Here is a 14,936-nt window from a genome sequence, read left to right on the forward strand (position 1 = left end):
TGGTTTTAAAAGAGATCCTTTTAATATAACAAATACAGAAGCTTGTGAGACAGCATCCCTACAATTATGTCTTTGAACAAGGGAAACTATGATTACCAAACAACTATTTTTATCACAGCATCTACAGTGCTTGAAAAAGAACATAATAATAAATAACCGTAGATGCATCATATGACACCCTTTTATTTAGTCACAGTAGTGGATCTTACTACTACATTTTATTCTGAATTTTTTCTTTACTCTTCAGACTCTCCAGGCTTGCGGATATCATCAATCTTCAAAATCATTCTAACCATCTGTGTTGCTAGAGAGATCTGTTGCTTTTTGCCAATCAGGGTTTCTATGACGTGCTGTTGCTTCATATCTGAAAAATACAAATAAATCGATTTTATCCTAAAACAGCATACATTTAAGATTGAAAACTTGTTTTGACCAATGGAATCATACTGAAAACTTAGGAATTTATAAATTTGGAAGCCAGTTGAAATTCTCAGAGAAATAAATTTCATTACTCCCAAGGATGTTCTGAAATTTGAACATGGTTACTATTTACTACCAGGAAGCTGGGGAATTGGGAGTGGGGGAACCTCTTCCCACAAAGTGTTTAACACCATATAATTTAGTAAACCTGAAATAAACAAAATCTGACTGTACTTCAAGTGCAAGAAAATTCCAAGACAGACCTAAAAATGGTACATTTAAGCACAATCATGCATTAAAATTTAAACGGAAAAATTTAAACTTTAAACATCTGCTGTTAAAACATCCTTGGACTTTGACACAAAGAATAGAACGTATTGTACTTCTAAGTTAAAAACAAACAAACAAGTGCTTCTGTGGCCAGAACTGACTGTAGAAGTCCAGGTATGGTGTTCTGGACCTCCATTTCGACAAGCTAATGCTGTACTACCTTTCACCATGTGAAGTATTCCCATGGCCACAGAGATTACAGTACATCACATTTATAAAACACCCCATAATTTATTGGGTATAAACACAGAATACGCTGTGAACTAAAAGTCAGTTTCAAGTCAGTTTCAGGGCTCTTCCATGAGACCCAGTACCAAAGCACTTAGAACACTTGTGTAAAAAAATGCAAGACAAGAACTATTTTCTAAAACCAGAGATGAAAATGGAAGCCATCTTTGGTAGAAATACCACACTGCAGTTGCAATTAAATCAAATATCTGAAATTCAGGACCCGAGTACCTCAAGTGTGTTAGTGTTTAAAGACAGTAACCTGCCCTGGCTGGCATAGCTCAGTGGATTGAGCGTGGGCTGCGAACCAAAGCATCGCAGGTTCGATTCCCAGTCAGGGTACATGCCTGGGTTGCAGGCCATGACTCCCAGCAACCGCACATTGATGTTTCTCTCCCTCTTTCTCCTTCCCTTCCCTCTCTAAAAATAAATAGATAAAATCTTAAAAAAAAAAAAAAAAATATATATATATTAAAAAAAAAGAAAGAAAAAAGACAGTAACCTCGTGGTAAGCACTATGTACTACACCGCCATGCAGGATGTAACTACTCAATTCGAGTCAAACCACAGCCCCCTGCACCCCCACCCACACAGCCCCAGCAGGTCCTCACCATTTGTACCCTTGTGCAAGCAGTCGATCCCAAGAGCAGGGTTCGTCTCCTTCACTTGTCTGGCTCGGACCTCGGTCATCGTCTGGATGGGATTCATACCACTGTTCTCCGCAAGGGCCATGGGGATGACCTCCAGGGCGTCGGCGAACGCTCGCATGGCGTACTGCTCCAAGGTCGGGCACTGGAGAGAACAGGGCTATGGTAGGTGTGCTTGACAAACCCCCCCAGGAGCAATTTAGAAACCTAATTAAATCGCATAGTTTGGGGAAAAAAGACAACCCCAAACACTTGTGAAGAATTTTGAGAACTCGTGAAGGGTATATGGATTATTTCTAATCCCCTAGAATATTAAAATGTCACTGCAGAGTAAGGACGGTGAAGATGCACATATGAGAGAAGTCTGAGAACCGGCCTTACATATTTTGTTTCTATTGTAATGTATAATTAATTCTGAATGTCAAATAACATTAAGTGTAGAGAGAGATTTACACAAAGTAGTAATTGTAAAGGCTGGAATGACTGAATGAAGCTGAGAAATCAATTTACAGTCACAGGACTTTGACTACATGGGCGTGAGAATGGATTCACACCGAACACCTGTTGAACTCCCGATGTTTTGGTTCACTTTGAGCCCAGTACCCGGTCCGCCTATAGCACCGCTGCCTCATATACCGTCCAGAACCATCTCAGTCCTCTGTGAGTCCCACGTGCATTTTACCTTATCTGCAGCCTGGCTAACTGCCAAAGCACAAGAGACCTCAGCAGCACCTCCGCCATACACCACACGGTTATCACGGATGAGGTTCCGGATGACACACAAGGCATCGTGAAGGGATCGCTTTGCTTCCTCGATGATCTAGGAAACAGTTCTGCCTAAATTAATGTGCTCACGACTTAAACATTTTAGAGCCAAATACATGGCACCTCTGGTTTAATCAAAGTGCTTGCTAAAAATATTCCTAACTCCCTCATTTTTAAAACCAGCTTGGTTCAAACACATGAAGAGAGCCTATCATAATATTTGTTATTAGATGGTTTCTATCTTTAGCTCTTCTCCCTATAACGTAGTCAAAAAGCATGAAACAGGCAGCCAGGGACTCATTCCAGAACACACGACCAAGCAAAGGGGTCAGACAAAACAAAGAAAAACCTCACAATGAGTCAGTTACTCAGGCTTCCTATTTTTACCTAAGGGACAGAAGAAAGGCAAGTGTGCCCTGTAAAACTGACAACAGAACATGGTCTCCAGAGATTTTATACCATAATGTGTCACTTACTCTGAGAAAAATGACCCTGTTTTACTCATGGTTGAAGTGTCTCTGTTAAATATATTACAGACAAAGCCAAACCATGTATCAACAACTGGAAAAAAAGGAGGACACATAACTGAATTCTCACCATCTTATTTCCTCCCCTGATGAAAATGGTTACAGCTCTGGAGTTCTTGCACTGCTCGATGACCAGCATCTTGTCTTTAGTTGTCCCGAATGAGATCTCTTTCACAAGTCCAGCAAAGCCCAGCTTCTCAGCTGTGAGCTCTGAGAAGCGCGGGACGATCCGCCCTCCTGTCGCGATGGCAATCAACTGATTGGGGTGAGTTGGGCAGAGAGGAAAGACAATGTTGGTTGATAATGAATTTTTACAACTAGATCACAGATGAGCTGACTTGACCACCCTGTTCACTAGAATTGCTGCCCCACTTTGGCCACAAAAATTCAGGTTCAACCCAGAAAGTCTTGATAAAAGAACAAGGCTCTGAAGAGCCGAGTGCCCTGGTTGGGCTCTGGTGCTGCCTGGCTCGCAGCCTGCACATGTCCTTGTAGTTCTCAACCTCATCCCAACTGTGCCCGAGCCACAGCCCTGTGCAGCCGTCCCTCTGCAAACGGGGCTGCAGTGAGCACCAGCAAGGCCGTGTGTCCAGGTTCAGACCACGTCTAGGAGGCTGACACAAAAGTGGGTGAGACCACCTCTGCGAGCCAAGTAGAGGCCAAGTGAGATAACATATGGAAAGCACATGCTACAGAACACTGGAAACAGACAGCACTGTTAGTCAAGTAACGAGACTCGCATTTCTCTCTCCCAGCTCATCATCTGCTCACCTATAAAGCCTTAGCATAACGTGATAATTTAGGACAAGTGCTATCAAAGCAGCCCCAAGATATGTGATTGCATGTAAGCTCCACCCATAACGAGTTCAGAAGTCTCTTTCCACAGAGTTTCCTACCTCGATTTCAGGTCCTCCTACCCAACGAACTGCAGGCAAATTGTTCTGAAGAAGTAAATGATTTGCTTCATCATCAAAGCCCCACTGGCAAATAGCTAGGTTAGCACCAGTTTCTTTAATCTGGGGGGGAAAAATGCCGCAGTCATATTAAGAACAAGCAAGTACTCTTTGTGCTCTATGTCTGAAAAAAGTTTGAAAAAAGGTGATAGGCATAGATGGTAAGGTGGGTGCATTGGAATGAAGTACAAAAAAGAAAATACACAACTGCCTACTTTCTGTCAGATCCATATTCTAAATAAGGAACATGTATCAATGGGAATCACTTCATTTTTAAACTAGTCTTTAAAAATCAGTAATTCATCCCTGGCCAGTGTGGCTCAGTGGATTGAGTGCCAGCCTGGGAACCAAATTGCCAGTTCGATTCCCAGTCAGGACACATGCCTGGGTTGCAGGCCAGGTCCCCACTAGGGAACCTGTGAGAGGCAACCACACATTGATGTTTCTCTCCCTCTTTCTCCTTCCCTTCCCCTCTCTAAAAATAAATAAATAAAATCTTTAAAAAAATCAGTAATGCATATGGAACTCAATTGTTATTATGAATCAAAGCAAGAGAGTCAACAGAGCTAAGCACCCTGTTAACTCCCTGGAAATCAAGGTTAATAGCTCTGTCCTGTCACAAATACCTATGAAGCAGCTTCACCCACCTGAGTTAAAAAACTGATACACATTGCTCTGCAACTTGCTTCCCTCACCTAAGTGGGCTATGCTCTGTGCACCCAGATGAAGATTCATCTGGAGACCAAGAACAGGGATCCCTGCTTCTACGAAGCAGCACTCTCCCACCCCCTGCAAATGGCTCACATCCCGAGGCAGCAACGCTCAGAGCCACCCCTCCTTTGGGGATCACCTACAACAATGGTGCCGTGGCCCACAGCCACCATTTCACTTCCGCCCTCACCCAAGACTCCCAGGCAATCTCCCACATCTGGCGTTCTCTCCTTCCTCCCCCAACTCACTGGAACTTAGTCCATCCACTGCAAATTCCTTCTTGCGATGTTCCCATTACATCGTTGCTGGGAACAGAGCCTGGTGTCCCCTGCACTCCTCCTCAAATGGCTGATTTTTTTCTTCCACATCCTTGAAATAGGAAAGGGGCCCTTTCTCCTTGCAGCCACCTTCTATGTTTCTCTTGGGTCACTCCCTCTCATTCTTACCTCCCTTGGCCTCTCTCTTCCCACTGCTCTTCCTCCACTGCACCTCGGCCAGCCGGTATTGACCCTTTATTTACAAACTCCTGCTAGCATGCTGCAACCCTTTGGTCCTCCCATTCTCTACATGTGCCAACCATAGTGCTGCCTCAGGGCCTTCGTCCATGCTGCCCACCCCCACCCTGCCACAGCCTGGGAGGTTTCTCACCCAGATCCGCTGCTCTCACTTCACCCACGTCCCTGTCCACACGTTACCTTCTTATGGGCCTTGTCTGACCAGTGTCTGTGACAGAGCAAGAGCTCCACTCTGTTCCCTGCTGCATCTCAGAGCCCCCAACAGTGCCTGATACAAAGCAGGCACAGAGAAATATACCATGAAAGAATAAATGAACTCGATACTCCTCCGAAAAACAAATTATTAAACTATCCTCTAGTGTGCTTGCTATAACATCCATGTTCATGTATCTCTGAGTTCTGCTATTTTAAATTCCCAAGGGCGGCGTGTCAAAGAACCGTTACACCACAGAGCACACACGAAAAACAGTAACAGCTAAAGGGGGAAGAGGGAAGGTATTTATAAAATAATACTCTGACTTGCATGAGCAAAGAACTGGGATCTCTATGATTGCATTCTGGTTTAATTCTAGGTATCCAGGAACTCTACTTTTTTTGTCTAAGAGTCTTATTTAGATGTCTCAAATATGTGGTAAGCCACATTAAAACGTTCCAAACGTTGAACTTACTAGTGTAGATGTATTCAGGAAAGCAAGTATGTAAAATCAAAAGCACAGCTGAAGATAACTGAGCATCCTCTTTCAGGTACCCTAGACACATGATCATTTTGAGACAAAATCAGACTTCCTTTCTCCTCATGCCTTTCCATGCCATTTGATTTGTTCTCATTGTGAATATTTATTCCTTTTAAAATTTAAAAGTGAAGAAAGCAAGCCTATCCTGTTAATATTATTTTTAGCCACATAATGAATTATCAAGGTAGTACAGGTTAGCACCACATACAGGTATTACCTACAGCTGCCTCACTGCATCCTGTGGGAGCTTCAATGTCACTAATGAGTTATGGGAAGACTCACTTGCTGGATCATTTCTTCAAACTTCTCCTTTTCGTATTTCTGAAGGGCTTTATAGTCTTCCACAGAGGTCACATCCAGCTTATGCTTCGTCTTTGGTTTCGGTGGTTCAAATGGACATGTGAGAATTGCAATCTTAGCATCTTCTACTTGCTATGGGGAAACATAAAAACATTTAAATTGGCAGCTTTAAAAGTTAAGAAAGCCTGAATCTGTGAAAGGCAAGGACTTACTTTTGGCATCTGCGGGTGACTGAAGTCCTTGTCCACAATCACGCCCTTAATAAGTTTAGTGTCCTCCAACCTCCCGCCCACTTTGCCTTCGACTTTAATGAGCTCAAAGTCAACGTCTCTGCGCTGCATGTCAGCCACGGTGAGGACCGCATTCACGGCAATCTCAGCCATCTGCCGGTGACAGCTGTTAACTCTGATGGAAATACACAAAACACACCGTTCACATTCACTTACTGCACCAAAGTAGACCACACAATGTAATGTGGCAACTCAAATACAAATTAATATAGTGGAACTGGGAGGTGTTTTAATTAAACTAACAACATTCGGAGTCTCAGAAAGGAATGCCAGCACAACTCAGACTGTAAACAGCCCGGGACATGGGTTCTTAACCTGGAACTCAACAGGAACCAGAAACTTGGATGGAAAAAAATTTACATCTTTATTTTCACTAACTCTAAATTTGATACTTCCTTTCCATGTGGAGGTCCACAAGACACTACTGAAGTGTGGCAATAACAAAGATTGTTCTGAGATTCTGCTACTGTTAAAGAATATTATTAATATTTTAAAAGTCCAAAACAGAATGAGAAAGTTAAGAAATCACCCAGGAAAAGTCAATCATCTGAAGGAGGCGTTGCACTGACTGAGAAGTGAGTCTCAGTGTGTAGTTTCACTTTTGCAAAAATTTCCAATGCAACAATGGTTAGAGGTGCGGGCGTGGGGTGGGGTGGGTTATCTTTTTGGAAAGCTTTGAAACATCTGAATAGACTGCTCAGTAAATTTACTTTTGATTCTGGAAAAACCACAAAGGAAATCTAGTATTTGAAATGGTGTCTGAAATCTTACATCACTTAGGAAGACAACCATGAAACTAAAAATGCTGTTGGTATCCGCCCTGGTTGGTGTAGCTCAGTGGACTGAGCACAGATTGTGAACCAAAGGGTCACTGGTTCGATTCCCAGTTAGGGCACATGCCTGGGTTGGGGGCCAGGTCCCCAGTGCGGGGGTGCGCCAAGAGGCAATCACACAGATGTTTCTCTCCCTCCCTCCCCTCTCTCTAAAAATAAATAAATAAAATCTTTAAAAAACAAAATATTAAAAAAAAATTGGCATTGTTGGTATCCTAAGTAGGTGATTTACAATATTCCACTTTGTGCTGATTATATCTACGCGTACATTAGAAACAATGCAAAACCAAAATAACGGAAACAGACAGAAATTCATCAAATCAATACGAAGCCACTGAGGTCACTTCCTGTTGCCTTTAGGAACAAACAAATCAACTGTGCCACCTCTACAAATGCTACCTATAACACCGAAAACGTACACTTTGGAGCCCAGCGTGGTTTTTGCTGTCTGAATCAGAGGCTCAGTGTCCTTTACGTCAACAAGGACAACATCACTGATTTTGTCCAGGTGACTGATAGCAATGCGGGCCGCTTGCTCGTAGCCGTCAGCGATCCTGATTGGGTGAATGCCGCGGTCCAGCAACTGCTCTGCTTCTTCCAACAAGGCGCCAGCCAGGACTGCAGACAAGACAGTGCACAAATGGTTCAGGAGAACGTTTTATCTTGTATAATCAATGTAAATTAGATGCTGCCCTGGAAACCTGAAGGTTCCACAATTAAGCTGGAGGTATCTTAGAGGCTGAGACCATCTATCTATTTTTAAAAAGAGAGCCACTTGTTTCAGTTCTGGAAAAAGTCTCATGGGTCTCCCATTATAGATGGATGTTCAACTGTCAGCGATATAAACAATGTAACTAAGAATATAATATGAAAACATTACAACGGGGAAAATTAATGCTTTCTGGGTCAGGGATTTCTGTTTCTGTGACATTCACACTCATGATAAAATTTTTTTATTTATTCCCCTACTCCCACCCCCTTCAGTCCCACAAATATGTTTTCTTTAATATTGCTGCACTAACACATCTAGAACAGTGTTTGGTGCCCAATTTAGTTTTGAATAAATGAATTAAAATTCCACCTACAGAATGTAAACAATTCAATTCTTTAACCTTCCTCAACCTCTCAACATTTCAGAATCTCAGAAAAAATTCAAGACTAGTAAAAAACACTACTTATTAATAACATTTTGTCACATGTTTTCTCTGTATATGCACTCGTTTCCCGTTCAACTCTTTGTTGCAGAAACTGGGGCATTTTCTACATCAACACAATGTATTGTGCCTGTCATGCAGGAAACTTAACACAAAAAATTACTATGTTGTGACACAGGATACACAATCAAATTCCCCTAAATGCCCCACACATCCCTCACAGCTTAAAATAAAATCTGGCATCTGATAAAGTTGTATGCAATACAGTTGGTTGGCATTTTTCTTTAGCTCTTTTAGTCTAACCACCTCCCCATCCTGTTCTTTCATGATACTGACAGATTTGAAGGGTCTGGGCTACTTATTTTGTAGGGTGTCCTTCAACTTGGACTTGTCTGTTGCCTCATAATTTGATTCTGGGTAGGCATGTTAGCCCTGTGATTTTAAATAACATCTCTTAAATGAGGAAAAAAAAAAAAGACATTTTGCCCTTTCTTACCAACCACTCCTGTGGTTCCATCTCCAATTTCATCATCCTGTGATTTGGACAGTTCAACCATCAGCTTGGCAATCTGATGGTCAACATCCATCATGCTCAAAATGGTGGCACCATCATTGGTTACAGTCACGTCACCATCCTTATCCACCATCATTTTATCAAGCCCTAAAAAGACAGCAATGGTCAGACTGGCTTTGGCAATGGGGGTAGAGGTGGCCTATACAAAAATCTATAAAAAAAGTGCTAAAAGTCATGACCCAAGTCCTATCTAGGAATTTATCATAAACAAAACATCACCATCTAAAATTGGCTAAAAATGGCTAAGACATGAGAAATGGCAGAAAAATTATGGAGCACCACTAATGGAGTATCACCAGAGGAAAGCTCTGAGTTGTAATCCGCAGGGATGCTTACATTTCATAGGCATTTGGAAATCACAAAATCAAAGACCCCAGCACCTGTACTGTGGACCATACACCGTGCAGCAGGTCAACAGTGTACTCCTGGCTTTTATTTTCTCATTAAAAAAAAAAAAAGAAAAAAAAAAAAGAAAAAAAGAAAAAAAGAAGTCTTTTGTTTTACCTTGAACACCCAAGATGAAACATCTCAACAAGAAATATAAGGCAATAGTGAAAAATGAGACTTTCAGGATGGCAAGTCTTCAGACACTCAATGGGGAAGAGCAGAAAACAATTAGAAACAGCATTGCTGCTAATGATGCAACTAAACACCAAAGCTGAAAGGGCTCCTAGTGGCTGATGTGCACAAAGGCAGAAAGAAATTATGCTGCTGCACAACAGATACAACAGGAACATGGAACGTCAAGAAACACTCACCAAAGTAAACAGGAAATTGTCAAGCAAGAAATGGACACCTCACACGTGCAGTGCTAGGTGCTGGCAAACTATAATGGACTGGAATGGGACATTTTCAGCAATGTTCTGCTTTGGAAATGACAAGCTCAGAAGAAAGAGTGGCTTTAATACTTAGGCAAGGTATAGCATAGGCAGTTAGGGGCTACTCTGCAAGGTCTGACAGAATAATGTCAATCAGACTTCTAGGAAAACCTATGAACATAACTACTTGAGCCTATGCTCCAATTACAGAGGCTAAAGATGAAATCGAGAACTTTCATACAAGTATTGAAGAAGAAACTTATCACACACGAACACAAGACATCCTTATAAAAGCAGAATCAAATGTTGAACAATTCAGACTAGGGGCCAGAAATGAAGCAAGAGATTGGCTCGTGGACTTCTGCAAAACCAACGACTTGTCCATCACAAGCACGTGCTTCAAACACTTGAAAAGGCAATTGTACACATGACCCTCAGAGATGGTCAACACAGAAATGACAGACTATGTAATCATAACAGGAGATGGAGGAGCTATGTCCTCTCTGCTAAAACAAAACCAAAGCAGACTGTGGTACTGACCATGAACTGTTAACACTGAACATTAGGATAAAGCAGAAAAGCACTGAGAGATTGCAGTGCCAAAATACAACGTAAGGAACATTCGTGATGGATTCAAGTCCATGTAAAGAACAGACCTGCACTGTTAGACTTAACTGCCCGAGAGCCAGAACTGTGAACTGAAGCAAGAAATATTTTTATGGAGAGAATGTGAAAAGACAGTGCTGGAAATAAAAAAGGAAAAAAAAAAAACCAACCCAAAAAAACCAAAAACCCTTGAGATGGATGACAGAAAAAACCCCTGAAAATTGTTTGAGACAGGAGAGCAGCAAAAGGCGACAAAAGCACGGTTAGAATTCTGAATGTTTTCTAACTCAGTGTTAGTTTTCAATGGCTATCATGCAGAGATAAAGAAAACTATTATAGCATTAAAAGAGTCAACATAAGGAGACAGAAAAGAACAAAAAAAGTAAAAATAAGAGGAGATTCAAGAAATAAAAGAGAGAAATCCAAATCTTGATTAGGAACGCTGCATGACCAATGAGGAAGCACATTATCTGGTGAGGAGAAAAGAAAAATAAGGTGGAGGCAGCATGCTGACAATCCACATAGAAAAGGTGAACAAAACGACAGGTACTTCTGAAGAGCCCTGTGGGGAAGCATTCTACAAAGCAAAGTGAAAGCTGCCCTGAAAGTATAGGGAAGAAATTAATCACCAGGGGTAGATAATCTGTCAAAACCCTAACAAGACTAGGTCAACATGGAAAGCAAGACAATGGCGTATAGACTGGAAACATTCAATACGCATTCCAGTCATCGAGAAAGGAGATACCAAAAAGTGTGGTAACTATATAGGAACATTGCTCTAATTTCCCACTCAACTGCAAGCATTTGCTGGATGCTGGAGTGCTCCAAAGAATTTCAGTTACTCTGTTTTATAGACAAAAGCCTTTGACTGCATCAGTAATGAAAAGCCAGGAACTGCTCTGAAACAGGCACGCCTCCGCACTCCATCCTGATGCACAACCTGCACTGCTAGCAGGAAACTGCTGTCAGGACGGAATGAGAATGGTTTCCTGTCAGCGAAGGTGTCAGGCAAGAGTGCATTTAATCTCCCTATTTGTTTATTCTGTCCACAGAACTGGGCTAGATTAAGAGGAAGGAGTGAAAATTGATAGAAAAAATATTAATAACTTAAGATATGCAGAAGACATCATTTTACTGGCTGAAAGTATCAATGACTTGAAAAAACCTCTGAGTGGAAACAGGGCTGCATCTGAACACAAAGACAAAAATCATGGCTACAGAAGAAACACACAACTTGAACACAGACAATGAAGATATTGAAGACACTGAAGTTGTTACAGGTTTTGCTTACCTTGGCCCAGTCATCAATTCAAATGCAGATTCAGCCAAGAAATCAAGACAAGGCTGAGACTCAGAAGGGGAGCAATGGAAGAATTAGGAAAGATCCCTAAGAGCAAAGATGTGCCATTAGAGACCACAGTCAAGATCAGCTAAATGCCTGCATTCCCAATCACTACGTGTGGACTCGAAGGTTGGACAGTGAAGAAGGCTGAAACCATGTGAATTATGACCCTGGAGGAGAGCTCTACAGATATTTCAGGGAGCCAGGATGATGCATAAGTGGGTTCTAGAGGACATTAAGCCTAAATTATACCATTGAGGGAAAAAATGGCAAAGTTGCCACTGTCCTATTTTGGGCACATCACTAGAAGGCAGATTTCTTTGGAAAAGACAGTAATACTGGGTAAAACACAAGGTAAAAAGGAAAAAAAGAAGGCCAAATACGAGATGGACTGATTCTATAAAAGAAGCCATAGGCATGAGTCCACAGGAGCCCAGCAGGGTAGGTAAGGACAAAACATTGGGGTCATCACTCTGTCACAGGGTCCCCAGGAGTCAGAGCTGACTCATTGGTATGTAACACATACACATAATTTGGAAATGAAATGATGTTACGTGGGAATAAAAAAATCTGACCTAAAACTGTACGCACGTTATTACCACAACCACGTTTTGAGTATGGAACACACCAAAAGTTTGGATGTAGTAGCAGAGTAGGATGGCCTCCTTACTACAGAACAGGAACAGATACCCTCTTCTGTAAAGAGGTTTTATTGACTAGTCTCTGATTTAAAACTTGTGTTAAAAAAAACTCAGAATGTTAGTCTCTTACCATTTGGTCCAAGTGATGTTCTCATTGTATTTGCTACAGCCTTTGCTGCCATTATATGAGACTAAATGAAACAGAAAAAGCAAATATTCAAGTTACACACAAATTTAACAGTTCAAAGCATGCAGCTAATGTTTGATTTTAAGACCACTTGGCAATGCTAACTCCAGGCGAGGGCCCAGCCGTAAACATACAGGACTTTGAATGGTCACACACGGTTTACTGCAGAAATACACTCTTCTCTCAAATGGTCAAGCCAATACATAACCTGTACACAGAAAAGTCACCCTTGCTTGTCATCTGTCAAGGGTGTCAATATTGAAAGAAATGGAAGCTTGAAACCACCTGTTCCTGTTTCTATACACAGGTCCATTTTTGCTCCGAATCTTGTTTTCTTTCTGTTCTTACTGTCACAACCCAACCCAGATCCACAGGACCCTATAGAAATCCAGGGTCTCTTACCTTACTTCTTTTCCTTCAGATTCATCCTACATCCATCTAAGCCACTCATTTTTCCATCACTTCAGTCCCCAAACCTTACAGGCTCCCTCCCCTTGCCCAATGTCTCAAAAAAGTCTAAAAGCTGCAGCGTTTACAAGTCCTCCACAAGAAACTAGGTCTCAGACTGTATTATGTATTACATAATTGAATATGTAACACAAGTGGCCTGAGTACCTACCGTGAATCAAATACTGTGCAGTCACTCCTCAGGTTACCCCATTCTCAGCTTGACAGAGGTGCATTACCCCCACTGAAGAGGTTCAGAGGTTGCACAACTTGTCCTAAGTCAGTCTGTGGAAGAACTGCACTGTTTCCTAAGCAAACCCCCAAGAGATGAAGTGAACAGGCACTTCAGACCTGCTGACTAAGTCCATACATATTAATTCGTGGATCACTTCCCTTTATAACAGACTCTAAAGCCAGGTAACTCTAGTACCTGGCTTCCTCTACTTTCCATCAGTGTCTGTGCTCAGATGACCAGTCCTTACCAGGACTCCCACAATGGTGTACTTGACTCCCTTGTTCCCTTCAGTTCAGCCCAAACTACTTCCTAAGGTACAGTACTACCTACGTTTTGACCCTGCTCAAAGCACCCTCCTTCCCACAGGATAGTATCTGGACTGTGGGGCATGCAAGGGCTTCCATCTTTGGAAACTAGCGCAGCTTGAAGTAGATTGCTCCATCCAAACCAGGATGCGCTCTCCCTCTACAATGTGCCATGCTATTTCCTTCCCAGGTCTTTCTTTGCTTTTACTGTTTCATTTTTCCAGCAGGCTGGCTCAATCTCATTCAAAACATGACTCTATCCCTGATGGAAAGCCACCTCTATCAAATGTCTGAAGGACACCTCTAACTTTTATCTGCATCCCCTCTGATTACAGGTGATTCTGGTCACACACTGGCTTTATTGTGGTTACTGGTGTCCATTTCTCACCGTTACTGCTAAGGAAGGTTGTATTTCCTTCCTTAAGGGTCTACATTGAAAGCTTTTACAACACTGCATCCAAGAAAATGCCATGCACAAAAGATACTCAAAAATGAAATGCTCTGTAAATGACTAAGCCTTTGGAAAGTAACAAAATGAAATTCCACTTCTTTGGGGCTGTTCCAGATGCACTAGCAAAAGATTAAGCATCAGCGTCTTAAACATCCTGGTGACTTGAGAATACTTACTTTCTCTGCATCTTTACTGACAAAAAACACTGAACCGTAAAGCTGCCAGGCTAGAGAAACGAGCGAGACGCGAGTTCACTGCTTGCGACTTAAAAATTGCCCCACCCAACTGTGAAGGGCGCTTGAGGCTCAACCTAACCCCTAAAGGCTTACAAGCTGGCCTGTCCCAAACTCTAGGAGCGGGGTGCGGAACCGCACACGACAGGAATTCTCGAAGCTTTTACCCAGAGCACATGGCAGAACCGCTGCTAGGCTTGCGCAGGCGCAGAGCCACGGGTTTCCGCCGTTTCCTCGCATCCTACCGCCAGTGGGACCCGGTCCCGTTACCTTGAGAGCCTCCAGTCCCATAAGACGAGTCTTGCGGTCCTGATCCTTAATAATAAGGAAAGGGCGGCCATATTCATCGAAGGCGAGAGTCCCGACGGACGCCATGGTGCAGCAGCGGAGGTTACTTTCCCGCAACCGGCCGAGATCTCCCCGGAACCGAGAACACACCTTCCGCCCAAGGGCGGTTCACAGCTCGCGCATGCGTAGTGCAACCTGAGTGAGACTTATTTTTCACTTGAGACTAATTTAACACAAGACAGTACTTTCTGGAATCGGCGGCCTTCGGGAACTTCTATCATCTAGAAAGCTGTGGAGGGGTGTGGAAGTTCGAAGTCACGGACGGGGACTTTAGAACTACAAGCCAGGAGGAGATAAGATTTAGTCATTTCGTGAAGTTCTACAATTGTAAGTATTTGGATA

General features: G+C 42.5%; 1 protein-coding gene across 1 annotated transcript; it reads right to left on the reverse strand.

Moving 5' to 3' along the window:
- CCT5 (chaperonin containing TCP1 subunit 5) lies at positions 1–14,785 on the reverse strand. The gene is made up of 11 exons (XM_028514602.2): positions 14,517–14,785; positions 12,519–12,579; positions 8,904–9,068; positions 7,673–7,871; positions 6,343–6,535; positions 6,113–6,262; positions 3,814–3,933; positions 2,988–3,173; positions 2,308–2,445; positions 1,590–1,770; positions 1–364 (listed from the first exon to the last, which is right to left on the reverse strand). Exons 1-11 carry the CDS (start codon positions 14,619–14,621, stop codon positions 237–239), a joined length of 1,626 nt encoding a protein of 541 aa, XP_028370403.1. The 5' UTR covers positions 14,622–14,785; the 3' UTR covers positions 1–236.
- Positions 14,786–14,936: the final 151 nt, after the last annotated feature.

Source organism: Phyllostomus discolor, chromosome 3, assembly GCF_004126475.2.
Source record: "Phyllostomus discolor isolate MPI-MPIP mPhyDis1 chromosome 3, mPhyDis1.pri.v3, whole genome shotgun sequence".
NCBI lineage: Eukaryota > Metazoa > Chordata > Mammalia > Chiroptera > Phyllostomidae > Phyllostomus > Phyllostomus discolor.